The following is an 11,644-nucleotide window of genomic DNA, read 5'->3' as shown; positions in this document are numbered from 1 at the left end:
AATCCTGCTTCAAAAATCTTAAACCGAGTTAATGAGAGTTTCTGTAGATGCAGAATAATCTTAAAATTACATTAAAAGGTTTAATTTCCTTTTGTGCCTACTGTTCCTTCTTTGACACACTAGGACCCCTTATCAAAACAGGTGGCCTCCCCTCCTATATCGCCAGGACGTGTTGGGTTGCTTGGAGAAGAGCTGGGACTGAAAGCTTGCGTGAAAAACAACATCCAGCATTCTTTCACAAACCGATCACAACCGTATATTATGTCCGTAACCTGGAATGGGCAAACTCTGAAAAGCTTTTCTGCTGCATTGTGGCTTTTGAAGCTCTGGCGGAAATTGTGTGGATGTTTTGTCTGCTTGTTAGAATCTCTTTGATTCCCCAAATTTTGTATCGGGCTGCAACTGTAATTTCCTATTGGCTAGATTTGAAGGCCCCTTGCCCTGGCCTTGCCCTGACCCCAACCTAAAGACAAGACATCTGGCTGTAGATGCTGTGGCCTCTTATGAGCAGGGATATACATAGGATTTATTGAACTTACTTTGGGTTTATGTTGAGATTTGTTAAAATTGCAGTTTCCTTCCCTAGAGGCAACTGCCAAAATCCAGCCACTTTGTTTAGCATTTCTTATCCGAGCCCGCAGATCCCGTTATCTCCTTTTCGGATTCATTCCTGCACTTAATAGGCAGCGAAACCAGTTGGGGCAAACAAATGCAGACTGAAGGCAGGCCTTCAGCAGGAGCAGCCCAGGGCTGCAAAACCAATTGGATTTCCTCTTCCACCTTTTCCCATAAGATTGTATGCACAACTCCTGGCCCTTTGTGTGTAGCTGGTTTGTCTCCCTGCATCAGGGTGCGCTGTCCGATGGAAAGTGGCTTTGGGGGTCTCTGCACTGCATGCTCCCTCCCGTTGCCCCAACTGAGGGCTAGTTGGAGGTTGGCCGATGCTCAAGGGGGGGTGGTTTGCGTCATCAGGACTTCTTCCTCACCAATTTTGCCTCACTGAAATGATACCCCAAACTTAAAAGGTGACCGTGAATTTCGGTAACCATTATATAACAAGAGGGAGTGCAATATTTATCCGCAATTATTTAATTTACAAAATCAAGAGAGAAGCCACAACATAGACCCCACTAAATACATTCTTTGCTCTGGTCCAGAGGAATCGCACTGCTCCAGTCCTAGCGCCCATGAATTGTCTTCAGCAGCCCCTTGAGAGTCAACCCTACCATGGACTTAGCCCTCCACCAGCACCTGGGGGTGCAGAATCGACATCAGGGGGACCTATGATACAGCCGCTTCTTTCTCCCCTGAAAAGAGCTGGTCCTGTCTCTCTTCAGATCCTTCCACCAACTCAGCAACCCCATTTCCACAAAGCCCAAAGCCCGACCTCTCACACTGGCTCCACGGATTTATTTCTCCATCTACAGCAGCAGCAGATGACTATGCATATAACTATATTTTTTTCTTAGTAAATACTAAAACTTTACTTCTCATCAGCTTTCACATAGATTTACAGAGAAGGCAGGAGATGAAAGTAGCAAAAAATGGGTTGAGGAAAGAAGAGCAAAGCAAAGCAGAGCAAAAGAACCCACCTGCTAGGAGACAGAAAGGCACTGCATCCCAGGAAGCAGAAGGGTCTGGCCTCAAGGGCGCAGGCGAGGAGGCCGGCCCAGCAGCAGCAAGGGCGGCAGCTTGCATGAACAGAAGAACAGGCCAAGTGGGAATTCGTGGTTTACTGAATCTGCTGCACCGGCCTAGTGTACGCCTCACGCTAAGCCGAGACCAAATGCACGGGCTTCCATGATCTAGGAAGCCTCTGAAGTCTTCCATGGATTGTCTGTCAAAGGCCAGTTGAATGAACCTTTCCAAGGCCAACCAAGTTGGCGAGGACAGGACCGATCGGGCAGTAGCTCTTTTCCTTCCTCTCTAGGCCGTGTGGGTGGAGAAACTCCTCTTCTACTCCTGTCAGTTAAGAGGATTATGAGATCATTTCTTTTAAAAGGTTTTACTTAAGTGGATTTGAAAGGCAAACTGAGACACCAGAGCCTCAGATTGAGACTGCAGGTGAAAAAAAATCCCCTTGGGGAGGATACAGAGTGGCTTAAAAGCTTACAAGGTTTTGTTTGTTTGTTTGTTTTTAGAAAAATGTCTTTCCTCTTTCTTCCTTCTGGCAGAGGATCGGCTTCCCTGTGGCTCACAAGGCCCTCTGCGACTACACAGCAGCCCTCTGGCTAAATGTTCCCCGACGGCTTTTCAGTCAATACGTGTCTCTGGATATTTTGCCACTAACCAGCATAGACAAAATCCACGTAATAACATTGTAGCAGTATTTTAAAAGGCAAATGTTTGTTTTTAAAGAAAGTATCGGCAGGGATCAGGAAAATTTGTTACAACAAATTTCAGCAGCCAAATTTCTTTACAAGACACAAATTTTGAAGCGAGCTCTTCTAAAAGCTGTAAAAGAAAAAAACCTCCCAGCTTCCCGCCTTCGGCCACCCAGTGCTTTCCATCATGTCTCCTGCTTCCCTCCTGCTCGCCAGACCAGGGAGCCTCTTCACACCTGCCCTTCTTTCAGCCATCGCAGAAGCTGAGGCGTGTAGTAGGTGATGACGACATCGGCTCCTGCAAGAGAAGCGTTTCCAAAATGAATCGGCACAAACATGCCTGTGGTCCAAAGCCTTTTTTCGTAGAAGAAGCCGCTTCACAGCTGATTCGGCCTGAGCAGGAAACCGGCCCATTTGCTCCTCCAGGGAAGGACCATCCTCCACAGCCAAGGCAGCTTGTTGGTGTTATTCTCCCAGGAATCCAACTGGTCCTTCGGCCTTCTTGGCACCCGCAGCGTCCTCCCCTCCCCCCCCCACACTGCTGGGCACTGGCTTTGGGCTCCACTTTGCAGAGGGACAGCGTTGGCAGAGGCAGCCCTGATTGCTCCTCTCCCCTCGCTCACCTGCTCGTCTGAACCCGGTCATGGCCTCCATCACTGCTGCCTTCAGGTCAAAGGCTCCGGCCTGTGCCCCATGCCACAGCATGGCAAACTCTCCCGAGACATGGTAGACAGCCAGGGGGTGGCTGGGGTGCTGGGGAAACACACACGTTTCTCAGCAGGGGGAGGGGGGCCAGGCACCCACTACTGCCCGCTCCCAGGGCAGGGGAAAGGGGGAGCTTACTTTGTCCTTCACTTCCCGCACAAGGTCAAGGTAGGGCATCCCAGGCTTTACCATCAGTATGTCTGCCCCCTCCTGCACATCCCGGTCCTGGAGAGGGAGAAATACAGCAGAGGGAGGTCACGTGGGGAGGAAGTGTAGCAGAACCACTTCACGGGACAGACAGGAGCCAAATCCAAGGCCTTGCTCAATGGGCAATCAAGCAGACAGGGAGAACAGCATCGTTCACATTCCTGAACTTCCAAGTCCTGACCTGGCTCTGCCAGAACACACATAAACACACACAGAGAGCTTGTTTTTTAGGCTAAAGCCTGCAAGTGGCCAGCCTTGCCTTGTCTGCCCTCTCCTCTGGACAACACACAGCAATACACATTCTCTTGTCTGTGGTCGTGGGGGCCTTGTCTGTTCCCCAACAGCAAAAGCCAACAGTCCTTTAAAGATAGGGCAAAAGATGAATCATCTCACATGCTGACTTCTCTGATCTGCAAACAGACTTTCACCTGATCCCTTGCGGAAAATAGCCTGCCTTGCCTAAGGCCCCAGTGGAAGCTTGCCAGTGGGGCCAGCCAGCCAGCCTCCTTCCCTCCCCTTCCTGGGCCAGGGAGGCCACGAGCATGGGCAGGAAAAGACAACCGTCTCTGCCGCAACAGACATTCAGCTGCAGACTCCTGCCCCCCCCCCCCCGGATTCTTTCTTTTGCCTTCTCAAAATAGGGCACCCCAAAGATAAATTAAAAATTGCTTGAAAATTGCAATTTACAAGGGCAGTTAAACTAAAAGCGATTGCATAAAGCAAAACAACTCCAGGGCAGAGAACGTGTTAGAAAATAACAGAAGCTGCCAGGCTAAAGCTCAAGGTCTGGCTAAGAGGCGGGAGGGTATCGCTGCCCTTGACACAGCCGGCAGGGTAGCAAGAAGCTGGTCTAACTGGGCCAGCCCCAGCAGCAACTCCTCAGGGAGCTTCTGCCTTTCTTTGCAAGAGTTCCCAGGCCTCCAGAATATGTGCCCCCCTGCCCCCTGCTAAGCATGGCCTGGAAGAGGAAAGCCTTGGTGAACTGTCCGCAGCCCCCGCGGGGCCCATTTGCTCTGAAAGCCCAGGTAGCCACTCACCGCTGCCCGCAGAGCCAACCCTCGAGATCCTGGAGGAAGCTGGTAGCACCGCCGGTCCCCAAAGGCGGGCTTGGATAAGGCCGCGTCTCTACATGAACCAGAAGAAATAAAGTGACCTCCTTTTGCTCCCCAGACACCAGAGGGGCCCATCAAGGCCTCTGATGGCTGCTCGGCTGCGTGAGCCTTTGGTCACGGGGATCCCCTTTCCCGACCACAGACAGCCCCGGCCACCCTCACCTGAAAGGGCCATAGAAGCAGGAAGCAAATTTGGCACTGTAGCTCAGGACCGACACCTGCAGGGACAGCACAGCCAACATGCACATTTCTCCGGATCCTGAGCACCCTCCCCCCAAGTGCCCTTCACCGCGCACGCACGCGCACGCACACACCCACACCGTGTTGCTGTTCAGAACCTGGAAGGCTGGACTTGCAGAGCTTCTGAAGGCAGCTCTGCACTTGGACTCGGGACTGGATCCATGTGTTTCAGCAACTGATGAAGGAGGCTCCTGGCCACACTTGTTCGGAGCCTGCTGGTCCCTCACACCTACCTTATTGCCCAGGTCATTGGCAAGCAAGGCTTCCTTGATTGCGTGGATGCGCCCATCCATCATGTCCGAGGGGGCCACGATGTGGCAGCCTGAGGGAGGGTGACAGGAGGTGTGAACTGGCAAGGGTGGCAGCTTCTCTGACTGGGCTTCCTCGAGGGAGGGAGAACGGGGCTGAGTGTGTCCCCGGGCGGGGGCCTGAGTATTGGCGGAGGTCCAGCCCCACTTCAGCTAAGCAGCCACCAGCCTGCTCCCAGCAGCTGCCCCAGAAATGCCCTGCAGCCCAGAGAGCGAGCGCCTCACCTGCCTTGGAGTAGGCCAGGGCCACCTCAGCCAGTCTCCGGCAGCTGGCCTCATTCTGAAGGGAGCCGTCCTGCCGAAGGAGACCTGCAAGGCAAGGAAAGTGTTACTATTCCCCCTGCCTTCGCAGGCCCTCTGCGCCACTGGCCCAAGATCCAAAAGGAGAAGACGGCACAGGGGCTGATTGCCTACGCCAGCTATGAAGCCATCTGAACCTCTGAAAATCAGGCCTCTCGTCCTTTCCAAGCCCGGCAGCACTCACCACAGTGCCCATGCGAGGTATAAGGGCACAAGCAGACATCACACGCAATCAGCAGCTCGGGGACCAAGGAGCGGATCATCTGTATGGCCTGGATGACAGGCGTGTCTTTGGCATCGGCTGCAGAGCCGCGCTCATCCTGTGCAGCAGAGAGGGAGAAGCAACTGCCCACCTGCCTGCCTAGAAGCAAGACCCTCCGCCCAGTAGCCCTGGCTCAACCGCAGCTCAGAAGCACACCTTCATGGCCCGGCTTGGGACGCCAAAGATCAGCACGCACGTCAGCCCGTCAGCCACCAGGGGGCTGAGCAGCTCTTCCAGCTTGTTGACCCCGTGCCTGTGGGGAGAGAGTCAGTTGTGAGTTCAGCAGGGTTAGGGTTAGGAAAAGGAGGCAGACCCGAAAGAGCCAAATGGGTCAAGCCAAGGGGTTGGAACCCAGAGATTGTGTAGGACATGCTGGTATCTGTGAAGATTTTTTGGGGTGGGGGGGGGAAGGCATGGCAGACTGGGCTGGCCAATTCCAGCTCTCCTCATAGGGTTCCCAAAAATTAAAAGAAAAGAGATACGATCTCTAGCACTATAGAACATGATCTACCCAACTTTGGTTCCCTACAGATTTCAACCATTTTAAAATTTAAATTAAAAGAGAAATTTTGCTTTTCACATGGGTCCCCAAAGAAGCAGCCAGCATGGCCTCAGCCTTAATCTTCAGTAACACTGGGGTTCAAAGCAGCAGCCGATGCGGCAAGGAAGAGGGTGGGTGACTTCTCTGAGCTCAGGCACATGGACACAAGTGTTTCTTGCACAAGCAGGCTAAGGGAGTAACAGGCACACCCTGCCATCTCCCCAAGCGCTGGGCTGGGGTTTCCACACACTGTTATCTCCAGAAAGAGTTTTTTCTCAAGGGAAAGAAGAGCCCTTCAAAGCCTTTTTATCTTGCAGCTCAGCCCAGCCCAGCCCCATCTCGGGTCCAGGCAAAAGGGCGTGCATGTGTGCACATGCATGCGTGCGCACACACACACACACACTCCAGCCTACAGCTGCTTTAAAATGTTCTTTTGCAAGGTCTCTTTTTTCTCACCCCCCCCCCCAAAAAAAACAGCAGCTTTAAGGGGTGATTCTGAGGGAGGAAAAATCAAGGAAGGAGATCAGGAAAATACGCCTCCTCCCCCAGACCCCAATCCCAGGACTGTCTTCTGCCTCCCATGCCCCTTTCTCGACCGGCCTCTCCCAGGACCCTCTCCCACTCCACTCCACTCCACTCCACTCCTCCGAACAACTCACAGTCACCCGAAAGTGGGCCGGCCGCTCCCATGAGGAAGCCCGGGAGGGACGGAGGGCTCAGCGGCAGGCCTCTTCAATAGCGGGCAAGGGCCGGTTCTGGGGCCAGGAGCCCCGGTCCGGATAGGAGCCCCCCCCCTCCGACTTACCGAGCTTGCCCGGGCAGGCTGGCGATCGGCTCCACGGCATCCTGGCTATCCCTGGAAGGGTCGAGGAAGGGAGGCGCCGTCAGAGGGAAGGCGCCGCTCCTAAGGCCCAGGCCTCCGTGGCCCCAGGGACCCCGTCTGGCTCGGCGCCTCCGGGAGCGAGCGGCCCTCGGAAGCTCCCGGGGAGGCTGAAGGCGTCGCAACGGGAGGTCGCAGCCGCAGCCGCCGCCCGCCACCCCCCGCCTGCCGGAGCCGCCGCGGCACTTACGAGACGAAGATCGGGTAGACCAGATGCCGGGCGTGGAGGGCGGCGGCCGCCGCCTGCCACGAGCGAAGCACCGGGTGGAAGTAGCCGCCGTGCAGGGGCGGCTGAGCCTGCATCGCGCCGCTTCCCGAGCGCAAACCTCTCACCGTCGCGGGACGCCGGCCCCTCCGCACGCTCCGCTTCCGAGCAGGCAGGCTCTCCGGGCGGGCGGGCGGGCGGAGCGGCGGCTTCCTCCTCCGCCTCCTCCGCGAAGCCCCGCCCCGCTGAAAGGCCCAGCGCGGCGCTCCTGCGAGCCCCTCGGCCGCCAGCCTCCAAAGCGCCGCGACCGCGCAGCCCCCGCGCCCCAGGTTCGCACGCAAGTTCGCTCACAGGATGGGGCCGAGCCGGTCCCGGGCAGGCAAGCTCCCTCCCTGGCCCGCAGCGCGCCCGCCCGCCTAGGCAGGACGGGCTCTTTTCTGGCCGGCCGCCGCTTCGGGTCTCCTCCTTTCCGGCCGCAGACACGCGCAGCTAAGAACGAGCTCGCTCGGCTCTTACAGCCCAGGCCGCGTGTTTGGCGAGGAAAGCCCCTCGGCTCCCGCTTCAGGCTTTGAGGCTCCGTTTGGACGCAGCTAATGTCCACCCAGCCTCACCCGCAAACGCCGCGACCCGGAAGCCCTTTCCCCGCTGCTCTGCCTTCGGGGCTCTCTACCGTGTTGCCCCCTCCCCACCCGTGCCCGGTCAGCCTTTTGTTACAGAAGATGCAACGCTGCGCAAGTTTCCTTTTTGTTTATTAACACACAGCAAGCGTGACAGTAGATAACTTTTCGTTTTTTTAAATACAGTACATGGGTCAGCACATCGCCCTCACACAATCCCCCCCCCTCACGAAGACAAGCCAAGTGGTGGCGTTTTATAAAAATAGTGTGTCGCTACAAAAGTATAAATTAATGCTACCGGTATTAAGAAATATTAAACACAGTAAAACTTATGAGGATTAAGAAAAATATTCATTAATACCTGTAGAAAACTCTGGCCTAAAAATATTTTTTGTATATATTTTTTAAATTTTTCTGTTATCTCTTCTTTAAGATGACATTTAGATTTATGCAACTGTCCAAGGCAGCAAAGATGCCGTCTCGGAAGCGCCTCATATTGCCAGGAACGCCAAGCTACCCAACACAGGCGCTTTCCTCCCCGTGCCAGGCCTTTACGCACCACCATCCCTATTCCCAAGTGGGGAGGGGTCCGACAGGCTGCCTGCCTGCTGCTGGCTTTGGCTCCTGCTGACGTCTGCAGCAGTTTTAACCAACACACCAAGTGGCCAAAGACTAAACCCCTCCCTGTGACAACAGTTGGCAGTTGGCATTCAGAGGAAGCTCTCAATAAACACCAAAGAGGTAGAAAGAAAGTGTGAGGAGGGGTCATCTGTCCAAGCTGGCATCAGACCCATCTGCCGCTGGGTCAGGAGGAGGCCTTCCCTAATCCTTGGAACCTGTGCCCACAAGAAGAACCGCTTTGAGCCCTTTCCTGCAGCCGAAGGAAGTTCTTCACTCTTCGACCCTGCCATTGCCCTGTGGCCCACTGAGGTTCTCCCTCTCCCCGTGCTAAAGACGGTGGGTGACTCCTGAGTAAGTGCTCTTCAGCTTCTTGATTGCTCCGGTAGGAGGGATCACTCAGCAAACACATTTCCATCTTAGGAAATGCACGTACTTAAAAAACTCATCACCCTGGAGATTGTCTGCCTGAGGGTGAGAGGAAGGGGGAGACGACTTCTCAGGGATCACCTGCCACGATGCCACCTCCCCTGAGTCCTTCATGGTGACACAGACCCACCTATTTTGAGAGGCAGAGATGGGCACCTTCCGTTCAGGCAGACTCCCTCTTGGCAGCGGGGGGTGGCCTACAGGAGCCTAAGCCACAGCGCGAGAGACACAGATGTGGCCCACCAGCCCTGCCCACAGCCCGCTTTGGTGGCTGCATGCAAGCCCAGAGCAGACGGAGCGCAAGTGGGCAATGCCCCTTTCTCTGGACACTCAGCTCCTCCGTTTTGGACCCAACCAAGCCCTGCAACCGTGACTTAGGAGAAGGGCCCTGGCTCCCTCTCCAGTCAGAGAGGCTGGCAATGGGGCTGAAACAACTCCCCACCCCCCATTCCCAAACCAGCTTTGCAAAGGCAATAGTGGAGCTAATTTGTTACAACCTTAGACTCTTCCACACCATTGCTCCGGACTCTGGCTTTGTCCCAGCTTCTTCCCCTATATGCACAAGGATTGTCCGGATATTCTCCTACCCTGACATTCCTGTTGTTTGTGAAGTTCTTGCATCCCCACCGTTGCTGTTCTAGCACAAAGGCCTAATTAGTTTAAGAGTTGTACTCAGGGGCTTCCACGTACATCTGACTGCTCCCCGCCCCACAGGTTCTCTTCTCTCCCACTGTATCCCAGAATCCATTACAGGGGAGGCCATGCCTGTCCACCCCTAAGCATGGTGGTACCTGTGAGCAACTGTCCTGCATTTCATTCTCTCGCATGTGGATGTTTGAAAAATTAAAATGTAAGAGTTCTGGAATTCCAAAGATTCAGAATGGAATCCTCCTATCTTCATATTTATGGGGTTAGGCCTGCATTTCTTAAATATGAAAATTTGTAATAATCAGATCCACGAGAACACCTAAGGCAGATTTAAAAGAATGAGCAATTGATCTTAGAGATTAAATTACCTGCTTAAATGTAATAGCATTCCAAGAGTTAACGTATGCTCACAGGAACCCCCGTGTCCAGGGGAGGAAGGGAAGGAATATGAAGAGACCAGCAGGAGAAACATGTCTGCATGACAAACAGTTTAGTAAGACCAGAATTATAATAATCTAAATCTCATCATAGATCACAGTAACCTCCTCGTGGAGACGCCGCCTGGCCTATGCAGACATTAAAAGCTTAGAGGTGCAACCTGGAATGGGACAGCCCCCAAAGAGAAACAGCCCACACCATCACCCTTCCCTTGGGGTTGGGGGGGGGGAGAGGAAATGCAGCAGTGGATCACCCTGGGCTCTAAGGGGGGGAATCCGTTCCAGTGGCCAGCAGGGCTGGATACAGGCAGCCTCACAGTCTAAGCCCCTTTCAGGGGTCTCCAACAGCTGGCTGGAAGGAGGAGGAAAGCAGGCCTTAAAGAGAAGAGAAATGGGACGGGTCTCTTCTAAGCCACGCTGGGATGGCTCAGCTGCGGGCTGCCAGGTGGTGGGTGCCCTCTCCCGCAAGTGGCATCATTCCCTCTGCTGCTGGCGAGACCAAGAGCACCTCTACGGGCAGCAGGCAAGACTAGGAAACCCCTTCCACTCCTCTTGCCAACAATACTTTGAAGATAAACAGAACTGTGTGACAAAACTGCACCCTGCCTCCACTGGCCACCAACTGGCAGATCCTGCGGTTTGGGTCTGACTAATCAAAATGTCACCACCATCACCGTCCCCAGCTGCAACCCAAGAGAAACCACCAGGCCCCAGAGCAGGTGTGCCAGCAGCCCAGGCAGAATCCCAGCACCTCGACTCTGCGCTTACCTTCTACCTCCTCGCCAGTAAGAGTGAAGCCAGATGCTCAAAGGACAACTGCCTTGAGTCAACTATTGCTCTGAACGTGGAGACTGGACAAGAATATCAAAAAAGTTCTTACACAGCAAAGTGTCTCTGGAGGTCAGGAGGTGGACAGGAGGCGTGTTGCCGGCCGCCTGGCAGGGAAGAGATTCCTACTGATGTTTTATCGCTGGCATCCCGAGGAGACACAAAATGCCTCCCTGTGCCTCTTCTCAAGCCAACTGCAAAAACACGAATGGCCACGGAGTTTAGACAGAGCAGCTAGCCAGGACTTTAACAGGAGGGCTATGTATCCTTTTCTGCAAAATATTCTTTCAGGTTTTAATTTCCCCACCCCCCCCCCTTTTTTTTTTTTTCCTTAAGAGAAGTCAAGTTACTGGTATCAAAATCAGGTAGCTTTTTTCTCCTGGATTTTTTTCTTTTTAATTCTTCAAGTCTCCGTTCCTGACTTGGAGGTTTCTGAAAGACAGCTGCCTGCAAATGCGACATGATTTATGTTGCCAACAGGAAGCCTTGAACGCCCCTCATAGGAGGAGCCACCCAGTGTGGCCAAAAACTAGCAGAAATCAAGGCTGACCGTCCCTGGCATCAGGGCTCAGAAGAGGGGAAGGAAAACAGAAGGGGGAGTTGGGGGTGGAGGGAGGGGTTATTTCTGAAAAGAGTATTAATGAAACAACCATTCAAGTTAATTTAGAAACTCAGCTGCCTAAAGACTCCAGACTAACCGGCCTGCCCTCTTCAAAACGTGAGGAGGTTTTATCAAGTTCACACAGAAACCTCAAGGATGGAGCGTGTTTCGAGCAGAGGTGTGCTTCTCACCTGCATTCCTTTCCAGGGAGCTTTTTATATACATATTAATATAGAGGTATCAATATGTGTATCAAAAGCACTTTTTATTTCCCAGGCGCTCCGGATGAGGTCCACAGTGTTTGCGAGTGGCTGGGACATGTTCTGGGAGGATGCCGCTCCCTCCCAGACCCCCCTCCTCGTTTTAAAGCATGTTGGACTTC

The 11,644-nt window shown here is 53.7% G+C and overlaps 1 protein-coding gene across 1 annotated transcript; it reads right to left on the bottom strand.

The window, feature by feature from the left end:
- Nucleotides 1–1,073: 1,073 nt before the first annotated feature.
- LOC120298405 (delta-aminolevulinic acid dehydratase-like) lies at nt 1,074–7,290 on the bottom strand. The gene is made up of 11 exons (XM_039322142.1): nt 7,070–7,290; nt 6,805–6,855; nt 5,615–5,711; nt 5,381–5,516; nt 5,122–5,205; nt 4,822–4,910; nt 4,511–4,566; nt 4,274–4,361; nt 3,168–3,254; nt 2,948–3,077; nt 1,074–2,622 (listed from the first exon to the last, which is right to left on the bottom strand). Exons 1-11 carry the CDS (start codon nt 7,180–7,182, stop codon nt 2,555–2,557), a joined length of 999 nt encoding a protein of 332 aa, XP_039178076.1. The 5' UTR covers nt 7,183–7,290; the 3' UTR covers nt 1,074–2,554.
- Between the last annotated feature and the right edge of the window lie 4,354 nt (nt 7,291–11,644).

Source organism: Crotalus tigris, unplaced genomic scaffold, assembly GCF_016545835.1.
Source record: "Crotalus tigris isolate CLP2741 ecotype Arizona unplaced genomic scaffold, ASM1654583v1 scf7180000023857.37228, whole genome shotgun sequence".
Lineage (NCBI taxonomy): Eukaryota > Metazoa > Chordata > Lepidosauria > Squamata > Viperidae > Crotalus > Crotalus tigris.
This window is presented reverse-complemented; position numbering and strand designations above follow the sequence as displayed.